The following is an 18491-nucleotide window of genomic DNA, read 5'->3' as shown; positions in this document are numbered from 1 at the left end:
TCCCACATCTTCCCTAAACTCCTGGGTTTCCCTCCCCAGAGGCAACCCCAATTTCTAGATTTTACCCATTTTCAGAAATAACTGTTCTCTGCACACACACACACACACACACACACACACACACACACACACACACACGCACCCCTCTTGTCTATTTTCAAACAAACTAGTGCTTTCAGGGTGATCTGTTCTGCACCCTGAACTTTATGCATCGTGCTGGTCCTTCCACGTCAGTACATACAGATTCTCCTGTTTCTTTTTAACAGCGGAGTTAAAGCAAGAGTTTTCCCTTGCCTTTATGACTACCGTTTATTTAGTCATAAATAAATGACCAGCCCCCTAATGAGGGATATTTCAGTCATTTCCAATCCACTGTGATCCCAGACTATGCTGCAATGAATATCTTTATACAATTGCCTTTGCATACATATACAAGCATGTCTGCCGAATAAATTCTTAGACATGTGATTGTGGGTCAGAGGGCATCCACATTTCTTGTTTTGGTCCATAGTGCCAAATTGCCGTTTAAAAGGGTGGTACCAGGGGAGTGGTCCAGTGGTCAGGACTCCGCGCTTCCACTGCGGGGGGCACGGGTTCAATCCCTGGTCAGGGGGAGCTAAGAGCCCGCAAGCCATGCAGCCAAAAAAACGAAACAAAAAGGATCGTGCCAATTTACACTCCTTCCAGCAGTATCTGAGTGAGTCACAGTGGGCTCTGGAAAACGCATATCATTTATCGGATTTCACTGATCTGGATGTGGCCCAGTCGCTGGGGTTTTTTATAAGCTCGCCAGGGTGAGGCTAGAATGTTCCAGGGTGGAGAACCACAGCTTTCATGACCAAAGGCTCCCCCAGGCCAGCGTAAAGTCTGTAGCCCTCGGCAAGGTAGAGAAGCACATCGTTTTTGATTCCCACCTGCCTCTCTGCTTTCTTGCGTCACGTACTCGCTGCCTGCCCATCGAGGCTTAACGGGGGGGGGGGGTCCTGCTTGGGGAGTGTTACCCTGGTCGCCTGGTGAGCTGCGTGTGCTGTGATACACGGAGCCGAGGGGCACGGGCTTGCAAGAGCCGAGGTGTTGTGTTGTCAGCACGAAGTCTCGTGATAGGAGTATTTACACCACAGTAATTGACAAATGCTACAAATCAGCATTCTCCCCCCACCAACCAGAAAGCCAGTTATTATCATTTAACAGCCCACCACCGTTTATTTGCCTCCTCTGCTCACTCATAACACGCTGGCATCTGCTCTTCTCATGCTCTGTTATCAGGAGGCTTGAGCTCCTGTAATAATACACGGCAGTGACGATGAAAATAATAATTTCTTATGGAGCATTTACTATGTGCCAGGCTCTGAAGTCGTGCTTCCCGTGCATTTACTCATTCATGCCTTATGCTAACCCTGTGAGGTAAGGACTATCATTACCCCTTCTCTCCCGAGGCACGGAGAGGAAAGGTGACTTGCGCAAAGTCACACGGCCAGGGAGCGACAGCTGCAGCAGAGTGGATCTCAGTAAGTATTTGTTGCATGGACTGACGGATCTTAACTTCTGGAAGCAGGTGCTGGCAGGCCTGGCTGTGCAGACAAGGCAGGACCTACTCCTCGACAAACTGCAAGTCTCTCTGATGACTGGTTTGTGACCTGCCTGCCCCTCCCCCAGTCAGGGTTTCTATTAGTTCGCTCTTGCTCCTGTAGTAAATGCCACAAAATTAACAGCTTGAAATGGCACACATTTATTATTTCACGGTTCTGGAGGTCAAAAGTCCAAAATGGGTCTCACTGGGCTTAAAGATGTCTACATCTTAATCCCCGGGACCTGCAAATATGTTACTGATGGGGCAAAAGGAACTCTACAGATGTGATTAAGTTAAGGATCTTAAAATTCAAAGAGTATCCTGGATTATCCAGCAGGCTCAATGTTAGCACAAGGGTCCTCATACGAGGGAGGCAGGGGAGTCAGGGAAGGAGATGTGAGGACAGAAGCAGAGGTCAGAGTAATGCAGCCACCAGCCAAGGAATGTGGGCAGCCCCTAGGAACTGGAAACAGATTCTCTCTCCAAGAGTCTCCAGCAGCAGTGCAGCGCTGACAATGCATTGATTTTAGCCCCTAAGATCCACTTGGCACTTCTGGCCTCCAGAGCTACAAGATAATACGTGTGTTCTTTTAAGCCACTACATTTGTGTGTTTTGTTACAGCAGCCCTAGGAGACTCATTCATGGTCACAGGTCATCCCTTTATCAGAAAAATATGGCAGGTGGCAGTCTTTCAGAAGAGAAGAGGATGGGCTGGCTTAGGCTGTCCTGTATCCCAGACTTAGAAGAGGCTAGACAGGGATGGGGGCCTGGCTATATTCTCTGATTAGCTGAGGTCAAGTGTACACAACGGGGGAAATATTGTGGGCAGGAAGGCAGTGGCATTAAGTTAAAAGGGAATTAGGACTTTACCAAGCCCTGTGGAAGGACTCATTTGAATACCCTGGGCCAGGACACCAGGCTAAAGTCGTAGAACCTAGGCCTGGACAAAGTGACAGCGCTGATAGAAGGCACTGAGTCTGTGGAAAGCACACTGGCCTGCCATTGGCTGGCCCTGCGAGCTCAGACTCTTTCCTCCCTTTTCTGGGTCTCTTGTGGGTGACTTGTTAAGATAATAATCATAATAACAGCAAGCACTTAAATGGGACTTGCCTGGCCCCAGACACTCTTCTTCTTCTTGCTTGCCTTATAAATGTAAATGACATGTTCAATACCCGTAACAAACCAATAGGTAGTTTCTATCATCTTTATTTCACAGATGAGGGAATTGAGGCACAGAGAGGTTAAGACGCTTGCTGAAGGTCACCCAGCAGGGATGTGGTAAATTCTTGACTGGAACCCATGCACTCCAGATCCAAAGAGAACTGAGAGGTAGGGGAACAGGATGGGGGAGATTTGGCCAGAGATGTTAAATCGAGATAAGTAATAAAGAGCTGGGGGAGGTGGGGAGACAGAGAGAGAGAGGAGGGGAAAAAGCCAGCAGGAGCTGGAAAGGTGATTTTGGTATCTCGTCTATGAGAGGTGCTGGAGCAGCTGTGAGGTCTGAGAGAGCTGGGGAGTCAGGTGAAGGGGGCAGAGCGTCTCCATCACTAACAGGCGCCCTGGGGTCTCTTGGAGTGGGCGGAGTGTGGTGACTGGGCCTTGAGGGGCCACAGCAATTATTTGGGTTACACTTATAGACGAACTATGGGAAACCGATCTGACTGAAGCTGCCACGGTGAGGCAGAATCTCATCTCATCGCTCCCTGCCCTCTTCTTTGTCACCCGCCCCCACCTCATTCCAGCCCCCTTGATCATTCGTGCAGAACCCTCAGGTTTCAGGCAATACCCTTTGCAAAGTGCTACCCTAGACCGGCTCCATTCCATCATCTCCTCTGCTCCTGCCTGGGTTCCTCCTACTGCCTGGGCTGCAGAAAGCCCACGGAGGTCCCCCCCCAGCTCCTGCCACCCGCCTCCAGGTTGCTTCGGAAGACTCAGGCTTGGACTTCCTCACTTCCAGATCCTTGCACCAGAACCCGAAGTCTCTGTGAAGCGCACATTCCAACAAGCAAGGTGACTTGAGCAAGCCTCTTCCCTAGACCTCCAGGCCTCATCTGCGAAATGGAGCTGATAATAATGACTCCATTTTGGAAGCCAAGAGATCGGGCCTCAGAACCTCTTAAGAAAATGAGGAAGAGCCAGCGTACACTGAACACCTACTTGAGAAGATGCTTTTGCAATGTTAGCCATCACCACTTCCACTGTCCTCATGTGACCAGGGAGAAAACTGAGGCCCAGAGAGGTGAAGTGACCGTCCAAGGACACACAGCAAGGCAGTGCAGAGCTGAAGCCAGGACGCAGGCCCTAGAACTGGGCCTCTTCCTCTTTATCCCGACCATGCTGTCAAACCCAGAGAAGGAGGCTGCCCTGTGCCTCCTGGCGAGACTCTCCCCAAACCCCCTCTCCTTCTCATGTCTTTTACAAACAAGGAAACTGAGGCTCAGAGGCACAAAGTCACCTGTCCAAGGCCACCCATCCACTTACATGGGAGCCAGAGGTCCAGCTGTGTACATCTCCAAGCTCACACCACTTCCCGGTCCATCACTCAGCCTCCGGGACTCCCACCCGGCGCTCGGATGCTGGGTTTCTCGGCACCTGTCCCAGGCCTGGGCTACTTAAAAGCAGTTCCTCCTGCAGCCTCAACCTGAGCACCACCCCCCATCATCAGCACATCCCGAGGAGCTTCCGGGATGCCTGGGACAGGCAGCTGCAGATGCGCCAGCCCTAAGTTGCCCTCCGCTCCTTCCGAGTTTTGCCCCTCCTTGGAAGGGAGGGCGGACAGCTGTCCTTGCCTTCCAGGCAGTTGGCAGAGCGGCGGCTGCTCCTGCCTGCTGCCTGGCTGATGGAGAGATTATTTCTAAGCCCTTCCCATCCTCCCACCCCCTTCTCTTGCAGGACCACACTGTCCCGGTGGGACTCAGAGTGCAGAGCCCACCGCTGAAGCAGGACAGCTGGCCCGGCTCCCTCCCAGCACGAACCCCTCAGACCCTCACCTCTCATGGGGAAAAGGGATTCTGGAAAAGGGGATTTGAAAAAAACCCACCCCACTCCTCCTGGGCTTTTCTGCAGCTGCTGGAGAGAGAACTGCAGAATGAACGGACTTCTGGTTTCTGAAGGAGGCAAGGAAAGGAAGGTTGAAAACTAACTGTGCCAGAAACTGCTGTGTTCGGGCTTTTTCTTTTCTCCCCCTTCATCTTCACCACAAACCCGTCTCTTCCCTGGGCATCGAGACATGGGCTCCCCTTGCCCGGCAGAGAAACAGCTGGAAAGAGGCTCCCTGAGACAGGAGGGTGAGTTAAACTTCGGGGGAAGAAGTTAGTGTTTGCTGCAGTGGCGGGGGAGGGGCGGATTGCAGGGTGCTCTTAAACATCCTTTGTCAAAGCACTGTTTTGAGTGAGCGCCTTCCCCACGCTCTGGAAGGAGGTTTGCGTGCTGGCTATTTCTGGGTGGCAGTGGGTTACAAAGTTGGGTTTGTGCAGTGAATTCAGAAAGAGCAGTTTGGGGGGTTCTAGAAAGAGCCCCCGGCTGGGAGACAAGAGTCCCTGGTTGCACTGGGACTCGCTGTGTGACCTTGGATGAGTCACTTCAGCTCTCTGGCTCTGCGTCTTTTCACTCGGAAAACAAGAACGCTTGGGAAGCGGCTCCCCTGATTTCAAAATACTCTTCTTTCTGCAGGCTGCTCATCGTTCTCCGGCCGTACATTGTAAACGAAGTAGTGCACGCAGAATAACAGACTATTGTGTGGAGAACAAGTGTGAAACGCATCGGCTGTGATTCAGCTCTTCGCTGTCTGCTGGAACCCAACTGGCTCTGAAATTGAGAGGAACTTTTCTTTCCATTCAGCGGATGAGTTTTTCTCTTGATTGGAGTGCACCTTGGAATGTAAGGTTATGGATGCTTTGGAAACAGCTCTGGCTAGAATGAATAGCACAGGAAACAGCTGCGGGAGGCTGAGGTTGAGAAATATTGTGGCGATGATTTTTTTTAATGCATGGGCTAAGTCTAAAACCCTTCCCTGTAAGTCAAGCATCCCAAATAGGTCTGAAATGGAGAGAGCAGTAGAGGCCCCTTCATTTCACAGATAACAAGACCGAGGCCCAGAGAGGGGGAGTAACTGACGCAAGGTCACACAGCAAGGTGGCTAAGGCAAGCACCCAGTGAACACGGAGGAGTGCTCTCACTGATAGCAAAGTCCTCTAAGTGGGAAAGCAAATAAGAGGGCTCAGGTGATCCTTGTGGAGCTTCTCCTGGGAGTCAGACACTGTGCCACATACAGTTCCTTGTTACTTAACTTGCCTGGGCCTCAATTTCCTCATCTGTAGAATGGGTGTACTACTGTCTACCTCATGGGGTCGTTGAGATGAGTTAACATAGGAGAGGCATGTGGGGCAGTGCCTGCCATGTCAGAAGCGTCTAGAAGTGTTCTTAATATACACTTCACGTGTATTACTGCACATAACCCTCACTGTGTCCAGTGAGGTAGGCACTCAAAGTACCCTAGCTGTGCAGATGAAGCAAAGGGCTCAGAGAGGCTGAGAAACCTACCCGGGGTGGCAGTCCGTAAGGGATCGCAACCTGGCAGTGAACTTGACAAAGTTTTACACCCTAAGCTCTATTTTCAACAACCGTACTTTGCAAAGTTGGGACGAGTCTTGTCATCGCCATAATGATGCCGAGATCAGAGAGGTTAAGCTACATGCCCGAGACCACACAGCCTGAAAATGACACAGCTGTTCCAGGGAGATTCTTCTGAGATATAGATAAATGCTCTATCAGGGAAGGGATGTCATCATCATCTCTTTTCGTTCACTGATAGATCCCAAGCGCATAGTAGGTGCTCGGTAAATCTGTGTTGGATGGAAGATTAAAAGAATAAATGATGCAGATGCAGTTGCAGGAAAGCAGACATGAGGAGATGCTGTCTAGGACTCTGCCCTGAGACTGATGTCTCCCCCGTTCTCTTGCTCTTGTCCCTTTCGGGCGCCAGGACGTCTTCGGTGATACCCATGCCTTCCAGAGACAGGGGCCTGCAACCCGGACCCCATCACCTCGGCTCCTGCGGCCCTTTGAGTCAGTTCTTGCCACGCGCCGTGGAGCCCCCGTCCATCAAGGGCATATACTACCGCAGGGCCCGGAAGCTGGGAGCGCAGGACGCCTCCCGGACGGCGGACCTGAAGAAGGAGATGCTGGTCAACGTGGGGGGCAAGCGGTACCTCCTTCCGTGGAGCACGCTGGACGAGTTTCCACTGAGCCGCCTGAGCAAACTCCGCTTCTGCCGGAGCCACGAGGAGATCGCGCAGCTCTGCGACGATTACGACGAGGATAACCAAGAGTTCTTCTTTGACCGGAGCCCCAGCGCTTTCGGGGTGATCGTGGGCTTCCTGGCGGCAGGCAAGCTGGTCCTCCTCCAGGAGATGTGCGTGCTCTCCTTCCAGGAGGAGCTGACCTACTGGGGGATCGAAGAAGCCCATCTGGAGACGTGCTGCCTGCAGACACTGCTGAGGAAGCTGGACGAACTGGCCGAGCTGCGCGCGGAGGAGACGCTGCGGCGTCGGGCGGCCGGCCGCCCCGCCGTGCCCGCGTCCCGCTGGGCGCTCTTCACGAACCGGCTGCGGGAGATGGTGGAGAACCCGCGGTCGGGGCTCCCCGGAAAGGTCTTTGCTTGTCTGTCCATCCTCTTCGTGGCCGCCATGGCCGTCAGCCTGTGCGTTAGCACCATGCCGGACCTGAGGGCGGAGGAGGACAAGGTGAGTGTTCCATCTCTCTATCGGGCATGGTGCCCGGGACCCGCGGCCCTGAGGGCCCACGAAAACGTTTAATATCATTGCAAACAAGAAGAAAAGAGGGGCTTCCCTGGCGGTCCAGTGGTTAAGACTCTGCCCTTCCAATGAAGGGGGTGTGGGTTCGATCCCTGGTCAGAGAACTAAGATCCCACACGCCACGCAACCAAAAAAAAAAAAAAAAAGAAAGAAATGAATATGATCCAGTGTGAATTGTACTCGTTTTCAGACCAATGCAGTGGTAAAAGATAATTTTATACATTTTTTTTGAAGAAGGAAGCACATAAAGGGCACCCATGAAAGTCATGAGGGGCCCTGCCTCTGATAGAGAGCGCCAGGCATTGACAAAGCCACCGTGGTCTTAGTGGGCTGAGCCGGCCCAGCCCGGCCTCTCCTGGCTCTGTGACCACTGGCGAATCGCTCCATCTCTCTGAGCCTCAGTTTCCTCCTCTGTAAGACGGCTGACATCACTCTGAAGGTGCACACAGTCCATGCACCCATCGCATGTTAATTGAGCAGCTACTCTGTGCCAGGCACTAGACCAGGACCAGATTCCCTACCTTCCTAAGCCAGCCTTCTCGTGGGCACCTCAGCTCCATTGTCAGATGAATAAACTGAGGCTCAGGGCACTTAGCTTCCTTGGAGTAACCAAGTGAAGAGGCCGATGACGGCAGAGACTCTCGGCCCTTGTTCCTGAGCCTCCCAGTCAGTCCCACCGGATGGGGAACTCACAGATGAGTTGATTTGGAAGTGACCTGGCCCCAGGAGGCCAGGGCAGAAACGTTTGCTTGCTTACTCCTGCCCTCTCTCTCCGAGAAGCGGTGGGAGACCGCCCACACCCTCCAGGGGGCCGGATGGGCTGAGAAATGAGATAAGAATCTAACATTTTGTTGGGAGGGTTATTGGAGAGCTTCAAACTGAGAACTGGATTGTTTCCTAAGTTAAAATGTTGCTCTATAATCCTCCATGGCTCCCCATCACCTAACTTCTGGAGATTACATTAGAGCAGAGAGAGAGCCGATAAATAAAACATATACATAAGGCAGTGCAGGTTGTATATGGTTTATAACTGGTGTCAGTTGACCTAAGTTCCCTTCTCTGAAACATATATCCCAGGGAGGATCAGAGAACTTCCCAGACAGAGAGGACTTAGATGGAGAACCAGCCAGTGCTTCACACCCGGAGTAGGCTCTCAATAAATTTTTGCTGAATAAAATGTATCTTGTTCAACCTATTAATATTTTGTCCTAAAGAAAACCAACCAAAATGTTTCGAGTTCCGAACAGCTTTTTTCCCCATAGACAGGACTATAGCTCTAATTGTAGGCATTTTTTTCATTCTTTAGCACAAAATCATGTAATTTAATAGCCTGCTTGTTCACAGAAATATTTACAGGTGGACGCTGCAGTAAAAAGATTAGGACAAAGTAAGGGGCCTCCGTCCTCCGTCCCCTAAGGGTGCCCTTGATCCCCATTGCTGAGGAAGGACCCCTGGATTTTTCACAAGCCTCTTCCTCTTAGGGATGGATTTTCAGGGAGCCAGGATTTAGACTGTGCAGAGGGAGAAGCTCTTTTCAAAGCCTAATGCTTTGAAAATTACCCAGGGTGTGAACACAGGTTGGTGTGACAGGGACTCGAAAAATTAAATCAGAGGTGGGTAAGAGGTCCGCAGAACCGGGGAATCAGGCAGCCATTTCTACTCGTGGGACAAGGGAGGTGATGCCCTGGTCCAGTTGCAACCTCTGTGCAACTGTGAAGCCACCCCTGGGTGTTCTGCCCGGAGAGGGGCTGGGAGTTGCAGCCCTCCAAAAAAATGTGTGTCTATTTTGATGGTAATTCAGAGAGCCTGCAGGCTGAGGACCAGGCGGGCTTCGTTCTTTCAAACTGCGCCCTTACATTTACATAAAAAGATGATGTTCTTTCCCGGCCACACGTGCCTGGTATTTCGTATTTGTCCTCTGGGACATCAGTCTGAAAGCAGCGATTCAGCACCGACTGCAAAGCTGGACAGCTACTTCTGGGGACAGGAAGTGCCCAAGAGGCGTGAGGGTTCAAGCCATCCTGAGGGGATGTGACTTGCAGAACACCTCCATCAGACACGGAAGAGGTGTCACGCAGGGTTGGAGAATTAGCACACCTGTGAAGAAAGCATTTTCCTTGCCCTTAATTCTTCTAGCTTCTCACAGCAACATTCCTTGAGTAAACTTGGCAGTTGGGGTGCAAGGTCTGTGCCCGAGATTGCAAATTAAAATGGAGGAGGCAGGAGGCACTGTGGACAGGAAAGACCAAGCCAAGTTCCTAAGCACCTCCAGAAGCGTTCAGACTCTGCTGGGTTCCCTGGGAGAGCTCAGCCCAGAAGGGATGAGAGAACTGATGCTTATTAAGTGCCCTTCAGGAGGCTGGCATTTGACAGGATGGACTTAATCCTTGTAACAGCTTTGGGAAGCGAATACCACTTCTACCCCCATTTTACAGATGAGGAAACTGAGGCTCAGGGAAGCTTTTTATCACTTTCCTAAGCTCAAAGTTAGTAAGTGGTAGAGCCAAGATTTGAGCTCACCTCCGCCTGGCTCTAAAACCTGACCCCTTGCACGCCTTCTTCCAATGCTCGGCCCTCTACCTGTAGGCTAGACCCTCCGCCTCAATGGCACTTAGCGCTTCTAAGGCATCTGGACTTTGTGAAGTGCTTCTCTGTCCAGGGTAATGGTTCCGAGTGCCGACGCTCTGGGTTTGAATCTTGGCCTCATCCCTCATGAACTCGATGATCTCAGAAAAGTCACTTAACTTCTTTGAGCCTCAGTTTCCTTATCGGTAAAATGGGGATGCTAATAGCCCTTTCCTCAGGGGGTTATGGTGAGGATTCAAAGAGTAAGTCGTGTAAAGTGATTGGAACAAAGCCGACACACGGGAAGCGCTCAGAAAATGTAAGTCGTCATAATTATTCACTTATCAGGTACTGGTTAACAGGAAGTCACCACATTTACCCTTTCATTCATTCACCAACAGTCACGGAGTGCCTGCGAAGTCTATTCTTCTAGATGCTGCAGGTAAGACACATTTCTCACTTTCCTGGAGCTTATATCCTGAGCATCCCAGCTCCACTTTTGAAATTGAGGTGAAATTCACAAAACATGAAATTAACCATCTTAAAGTGAACAATTCAGTGGCATTTAGCACACTCTTAAGGTTGTGCAGCCGACACCTCTATCAATACATTTCCAAAAGAAAACCCTGGACCAATCAGGCAGCCGCTCCCCACCCCCACCCTCAGCCCCTGGCAACCACCAGTCTGCCTTCCGTCTCTGTGTCCCTATTCCAGACACTTCATATAATGGAATCATACGCTATGTGGCCTTCTGTTTCTGGCTTCATTCACTCCACATAACGTGTTCAAGGTTCATCTGGGTTGTAGCCTACGTCAGTACTTCATTCCTTTTTAGGGCTGAGTAATATTCCACTGGCTGTAAATGCCACAGTGTGTTTATCCATCCATCCAGTGACGGATTCCTCAGGTTCTTTGCTTCCCTCCGCCTGAGTCCTCTACCAGGGCTGTCACCCCTGCCATTTAGCCCTAGCACCCTTTCCTTGTAGCCCTTGCCTGGCCCCTCTGCTGGTCAGAGCACCTTGTCCCCGCTCTGGGGGAGTCAGAAGCTCACCAGGCAGCTACAGCTGAACACATGGTCCTTTTCTCTTGACCTTCTTCTTCCTCCTTACTGCTGCTACCTGGCTCTGCCCTCGGGCGTGTCACCCTGTTTCTCTCTGCCTCTATTTCCTCACCTAGAAATGAGGCTAATGACAGCACCTGCTCAGAGGGAGGCAACAGGACTGACGGTCTCTTTATGATGTGCCGGCACAGAGCCAGCACTGGCTATTTTTAACCACCTTTGGGATTCGCACATGCCCCTCCCGCCTGCACATCTGCTTTGTTCCTCAAACTCCCAGCTCCGTGGGACCCCTGGGGACGAGCACAGGCACACGCTCTCACATCCCCTCCTGCTCTAGCTTCTGCTTCTGCCCAGAGGTTTGCTTGGGACTTCGGGGATGTTGCGAAGGGACGCACTCTGGATCGCATCTGTGCAAAGCGCACTGGATGGGAGCGGAGCCTCGGTGCGGTTGGGGGTGGGATGGAGGGACTCTGCTTCCCCCACCCCCTGTGCCCTGTGCTGTGCTTTCCGCGTCTCACTGGGATGGGGAAGGAAGGAAGGCACAGAGAGAGTCTTTTTTTTTTACAGAGAGATTTTTAAAGACCAGGTGGAACCACTGGGGGCCCCTGATGGAACAACTCCCTCCTGGCGCGGATGCAGCTCACCTTTGGGGCTGCAATTCCCCCCCACTCCTCCCCGCCTTTGATAAAGAGTCTCATGCTGGAGCCAGTGTCTCCTCCTACCTGGCCCTTTCTTGGATCATGGATCAGCTCCATGGAGAACTGCCCGCTCTGTAGCCTCTCTGTGTTCAGTGACATTTGGTAATGACTTTATGGAATTCTTCTTGTTTTGGGAGTATGGGGGGGGTTCCCTGCCCCCTGCTCAGTCTCCCTATATCCCAGCCAACAAGCACTACTCCCCATTTCCTGGAGGGGCCCCCCTTTCCTGAGTATACATACTTCATGCTGTCCCTCCTGCCTCACCACGCTCCCCTGGTCTCTGTGCGTTCAATTCCTAGCCCCCCCTCTCAGAGCCCCCATGTGCCAGGGTTGGGGAGTCTGGGCGGCTAGGAAGAAGGTACCGGGAGGGGGAGGACCGAGGCCAGCGCCACAGGCACAAATGATGGATTTCACAGCCAGGAGGAAGGAAAGGGAGGGAGGTGGGTGGAACTGCTGAATGGGGCTGTGGGACCAGCACTGAGCTAAGCGGGTAAGACGTGGCCGATTCTGGCCTCATTCCCAAAGAGGGAGATGGGTCAGAAGCTCACCAGGCAGCTACAGCTGAACACATGGTCCTTTTCTCTTGACCTTCTTCTTCCTCCTTACTGCTGCTACCTGGCTCTGCCCTCGGGCGTGTCACCCTGTTTCTCTCTGCCTCTATTTCCTCACCTAGAAATGAGGCTAATGACAGCACCTGCTCAGAGGGAGGCAACAGGACTGACGGTCTCTTTATGATGTGCCAGCACAGAGCCAGCACTGGCTATTTTTAACCACCTTTGGGATTCGCACATGCCCCTCCCGCCTGCACATCTGCTTTGTTCCTCAAACTCCCAGCTCCGTGGGACCCCTGGGGACAAGCACAGGCACACGCTCTCACATCCCCTCCTGCTCTAGCTTCTGCTTCTGCCCAGAGGTTTGCTTGGGACTTCGGGGATGTTGCGAAGGGACGCACTCTGGATCGCATCTGTGCAAAGCGCACTGGATGGGAGCAGAGCCTCGGTGCGGTTGGGGGTGGGATGGAGGGACTCTGCTTCCCCCACCCCCTGTGCCCTGTGCTGTGCTTTCCGCGTCTCACTGGGATGGGGAAGGAAGGAAGGCACAGAGAGAGTCTTTTTTTTTTACAGAGAGATTTTTAAAGACCAGGTGGAACCACTGGGGGCCCCTGATGGAACAACTCCCTCCTGGCGCGGGTGCAGCTCACCTTTGGGGCTGCAATTCCCCCCCACTCCTCCCCGCCTTTGATAAAGAGTCTCATGCTGGAGCCAGTGTCTCCTCCTACCTGGCCCTTTCTTGGATCATGGATCAGCTCCATGGAGAACTGCCCGCTCTGTAGCCTCTCTGTGTTCAGTGACATTTGGTAATGACTTTATGGAATTCTTCTTGTTTTGGGAGTATGGGGGGGGGTTCCCTGCCCCCTGCTCAGTCTCCCTATATCCCAGCCAACAAGCACTACTCCCCATTTCCTGGAGGGGCCCCCCTTTCCTGAGTATACATACTTCATGCTGTCCCTCCTGCCTCACCACGCTCCCCTGGTCTCTGTGCGTTCAATTCCTAGCCCCCCCCCTCAGAGCCCCCATGTGCCAGGGTTGGGGAGTCTGGGCGGCTAGGAAGGTACCGGGAGGGGGAGGACCGAGGCCAGCGCCACAGGCACAAATGATGGATTTCACAGCCAGGAGGAAGGAAAGGGAGGGAGGTGGGTGGAACTGCTGAATGGGGCTGTGGGACCAGCACTGAGCTAAGCGGGTAAGACGTGGCCGATTCTGGCCTCATTCCCAAAGAGGGAGATGGCAGGCATTGCTGTGAGAGAGACAGAGGGTGCAGGGGAGGCTCCAAGGTCAAGACTTTGGCCCCGAGTCCCTCTCAGATGGAACTTCTAGAACTGGCCCTAGGTGCACCTGCAGCCATCTGCTGGACAACCTGTCCAGATGGTCCCTCAGGGACAATGGCTTTGTCCTCAGAAAACCCTGGCCTTCCTCTGACCCCAGAGCCCTTCAGAGTAGCTCTGCTTTGGAGCTTCAGGAAAGGATGGGGCAAGGCTCTGGACCTCACTCCCTGCCTCACCCAGACTGACTTGGCCACTCAGACTCAAACTCGAGTTTCTTTTTTATTAAGATATAATTCATATCCTCAAATATTCAAGTGCACCAATCAGTGATTCTTAGTATACAGTAATGCAACCATCCCCACTAATTCCATAACGTTTTCATCACCCTAAAAAGCAACACTGCACACACTTCCAATTACTCCCCATCCCCTCTCTGCCCCGATCCCACCAGCCCCAGGCAACTGTGAACATACTTTCAATCTTCATGAATTTGCCTTTTCTGGGCATTTTATAGATATGGAATCATACAATATATGGTCTTTATGTTGGCTTCTTTCAGTGAGCATAAGGTTTTCAAGGCTCATCTGCTTTGTAGCACATGTCAGGACTTCCTTTTTACGGATGAATAATATTCCATCATATGGAGAGATCATATTTTGTTTATTCATTCATCCGTTGGTGGGCATTTAGCTTGTTTCCACTTGTTGGCTGTTATCAATCACACTGCTGTGGACCTTCGTGGACAAGTTTTTGTGTGGATGTGTGCTTTCAGTTCCTTCGGGTATATACCTAGGAGCGGAATTGCTTGGTCATATAGCAAATGTATGTTTAAGTTTTCTGAGGGACCGCCCACCTGTTTTCCACAGCGGCTATACCGCTTTACATTCCCACCAGCAATGTCTGGGAGGTTCCAATTTCTCGACATCCTCACCAACACTTGTTTTTCTTATTGTTGGTTTACTATATCATATTAGTTTCAGGTATACAACAGAGTGATTCGATATTTTTGTATCTTATAATCTGTTTAAAGATATTATAAAACACTGGCTGTATTCCCTGTGCTGTACATTACACCCTTGTATCTTATTTATTCTATGCCTAGTGGTCTGTACCACTTAATCCCCTTTTCCTAACACTTGTTATTTTTTGTCCTTATCATCACAGCCATCCTAGTGAGTGTGGAGTGGTATCTCATTGTGGTGTTGATTTCCAACTCTGATTTAAAAAAAAAAACAACAAAAACTTTTCCGGATGGAAAATTTGGAGCATTTACAAAGTAAATAGAATAATCTAATGAACCCCCAGTAAGTACCCACGTCTCAGCTTTCACGATTGTCCACAGTCTGCCATTCTGGTTCTCTCTCTCTCTCCACCCCCTCCCACCCCCAATCATTTAGCACCACGATCATTCATTTTATTTTTATTTTACAGTTTTATGGGTGAAATTTACATACACTGAAATGCACAAGTCTTAGCTGTCCAGTGTAACAAATGGGGCACACCCACAGCCCTGTTTATATGGAATATTCCCATCACCCCAGAATGTTCTTTCAGGTCCGTCTGTGGTCTTCCCTACCCCATCCAGAGGCAGCCATTCTTTTGGTGATTCTGTCCACCTCAGGTGAGTTTTGCCCGCTCTCGGACTTCACCTGGATGGAAACATCGCCCCACATCCATCTGTGACTTTCGTCCATGCTCTCACACCGTCCACCCCTCCGGCCTTCCTGGGGCTGGTCATGTTCCTCTTCGTTGCAGGAAGGAATCAGAGCACGCGTCATTCGCGGTGACAAGCCCCCCAGGGGGGTGACCAAGCATCCCGGTTTGCCCAGGACTGAGGGGAAGTTCTGGTGACCTGGGACTGTCTGTTGCTCAACCTGGAAAGTTCTGGGCAAACCAGGATGAGTTGTTCATCCTACCTACAGAATACAACCAGAAACTTCCTCAGAGAGAGTGACTTTTTTCTTTCCTTCCATTCTAGTTTTCTTCAAATATTGCCTGGCCTGGGAAGTATTTTCTCAGCTCGAACCCCATAAACCCCTGCCATTCCAATGCCGGCGGCTAACAGGGCACTTCTCTGAGGACCAGTGCTGGGAGGCTGGTTTAGGCTGCAGAGCGGAGCAGCAATGCAGGGGGTGACTCGGCAGAGCACTTGCTGCAGGGCAGGGAGGTGGCCGGTGGGAGGTGGGTGGTGCACGCCTGGAACATCCAAAAGCCAGCGCCAGAGGCAAAGGGAGGAAGGACCCACAGAGCCTCCTCTGCCTCCCAGGAGTCACCTTCCTGAGCTATTGGGTCGCTGATCTGGGAAGACTATGCCCAGGCCACACAAGGCTCTTACACCAAAGAAAAAACTCCCAGAATGTCAGTGATGAAAGAGCCCTTATCGAGAGAATCTGGCCCAGAGGCTGAAAAACCTCCAGGTGCCTCCGAGTCAACAGGAAGCCTTGCCAAAATGCAGATTCCTGGGCCTCACTCCAGGGCTTTGATTTTGTGATGGGGGCCCCAGAATCCACATTTGTAACAAGCACTCTGGGGGACTCTGATGCAGGGCTTATGAATCAGCTTTGAGAAATACTGATTCTGTTCCACCCTCTTCATCAGAAACTAAAGCACAGAGAGTGGCAGTGACCACGGAAAAGTCACACAGCAAGTTTGTAGGAGGACTGGGGAATCAGGATCCAAAACTCCTGAGCCTTCCAGAATCTTGAAGCAAACCCCAGGCAGTCATGGCAAAGACCTCTAGTGTGTTGGAGAATTTCCTCAGCCTCCTGTAAAATCCAGGATAGGAGAAGGATAGTTACCCTTAAACAGACCAGGCAGGCTATGTCTGCCACCAGTGAATCATCTCATAAGGGTAGCTACAATGTTTCATGTACCTGCAGATGCAGCAGCCTGCTAACTTCTTTACCTGCGTCATTTCCGTTTGTCTCAACTCTCCCGAGGCAGAGAACCAGGGGAGAGAGCTACCCAGCACTGGACCGGCAAATAGAGATCAGGACGGTCCAGCCTGTTTCTTTCTTCAAAGGCCAGACAGAAAGATTATTTCAGTTTAGTATTCCGGTGAGCCCAGGCACTGGAAATAATTTCTTTTTCCACGTCAGAGGTTTTTAATCCAAAGAAAACTGCACTTGTCAACATCTTCCTTTTCACTCAATCAGCTGGCTTTGGTCATTGGTTCACTCATCCGTCATAGATACAGATGATAGAGATATAGACACAGATGGAGACAATATAGAGATAGATGCAGATAGAGATGAAGATGTAGATGTAATATTTAGAGTCAGGTTCTCAACTCTAGCTCCACATGAGAATCATTGATGGGGCTTCTGGAAAATTCTACTGCTCAGGCTAAAACCTAGATCAAGTAAATTAGAATCTCTGGCATCCTGACCTGGACATCAGGATTTTTCAAAGCCCCCCCCAGGTGATTCTAACACATGCAGTAAAGGCTGAGAACCACTGCACTAGAAGAGAGCTTCTCCAACCTTATTGTGCACACAAATCGTTGTTAAAATGCAGATTCTGGCTCCGCAGGGATGCCGCGGAGCCCAAGATTCCGTGTTTCTAACAAGCTCCCAGGGGAGGCTGATGCTTTAGGTTGCAGGGCACACTTTGAGTAGTAGAGGGGCTAGCGGAAATCTCTGTTGGGGGCAGGGGCAGGGGTGTGAATGACACAGTGAGGAACCCACTGGAGCCCCACCTGGCTGGGATCTCAGGAGGGAAATAGGTGCAATCCGCAGCACAGGGTTGCCGGTGTCCTCTCTGCCTGCCCCAGGCTCCAAGCCCCCAGAAACCACGTCTGCTTCTCTAGTCCTTTACCTCCGGAGTCTAGCACGGGACCTGGCACAAGATGAGTCCTTCATGCAGTTTTGTTGGATGAATGAATGAGGGATGGCGGGCAAAGTAGTTACAAAACAGCGCATAATCTCTGGGAGACCATCTACTATGAATGTGAGCCCAGGCAAGTTATCTCAGCGCTCGGGACCATTTCCTGGGCCATAAACGAAGCCGGCTGCCTGCTCACGGCATCACTGTGGGGCTTAAGTGACAGCACCAGAGCAGTGCCTGGTACACAAGAGGTGCTTATGTCACAAAGGAGAAACTTGGTTGCTCTAGGCAAGAGGCCTCACGACAGAACAGCTTTCAACACAATAGAAGTTGGTTTCTCTCATAAAGAGGGACGGAGGTGAGTGGGCAGCTCTCATTCTGACACCCAGATTTTTCCCACCATGACGCTCATCCTTCCCAGGGCGTTGGTCCGATCTGCTGGTTCTAAGCTGGGGTGCAGGGCCATCTGGGTTGTCCTGGCTCACAGGAAGGGAGAAAGAGTGCGCAGGAACTCACGCCAACACTCAACTCCTGGAACTGGAGGTGGTATGCATCACCTCTGTTTATATTCTGTGGGTGGGGGCTTAGTTAAGTGGCCATGCTTAGCTGCAAGGGAGGCTGGAAAAGCGGTCTCTGATCTAGCTGACTGGCCACGCACACAGCCACAGCTTGAGAGCTATGTAAAAAGGGGGTTTTGGTAGATGACTAAGAGTCCACAACAGGGCTCCATCGATGTATAGATAAATGATAGATAGATAGATAATATATAGAATATAGAGACCATATACTATACAAAGAATATATATAGACTATACAATGTTTAACATATGCTATACTTAATATATCAGTATATTGTGATATGTATTATATAATATATATTACAGTAGTATATTATGATGTGTATTATAAATATTAATATAGAATATATTAGTATGTGTTAGTATATTATTAATATATATTTAATATATAAAATAGAGAATATATATTTAATGTTTAATATATCAGTATATTGTGGTATGTATTATATAATCTACATTACAGTAATATATTATGATGTGTATTATAAATATTAATATAGAATATATTAGTATGTGTTAGTATATTATTAATATATATTTAATATATAAAATA

General features: G+C 50.6%; 1 protein-coding gene across 1 annotated transcript in view; it reads left to right on the top strand.

Moving 5' to 3' along the window:
* Positions 1-18491, top strand: part of KCNG4 (potassium voltage-gated channel modifier subfamily G member 4) — a 31181-nt gene that overhangs the window by 4625 nt on the left and 8065 nt on the right. The window contains exon 3 of the mRNA XM_024124791.2: positions 6556-7315. Coding sequence (XP_023980559.2) covers positions 6556-7315 — 760 coding nt within the window. The remainder of the gene's footprint in view (positions 1-6555; positions 7316-18491) is intronic.

This window comes from Physeter macrocephalus, chromosome 17 (genome assembly GCF_002837175.3).
Source record: "Physeter macrocephalus isolate SW-GA chromosome 17, ASM283717v5, whole genome shotgun sequence".
Classification (NCBI taxonomy): domain Eukaryota; kingdom Metazoa; phylum Chordata; class Mammalia; order Artiodactyla; family Physeteridae; genus Physeter; species Physeter macrocephalus.
The sequence above is the reverse complement of the archived record's forward strand: the minus strand, read 5'-3'. Positions and strand labels throughout refer to the sequence as shown.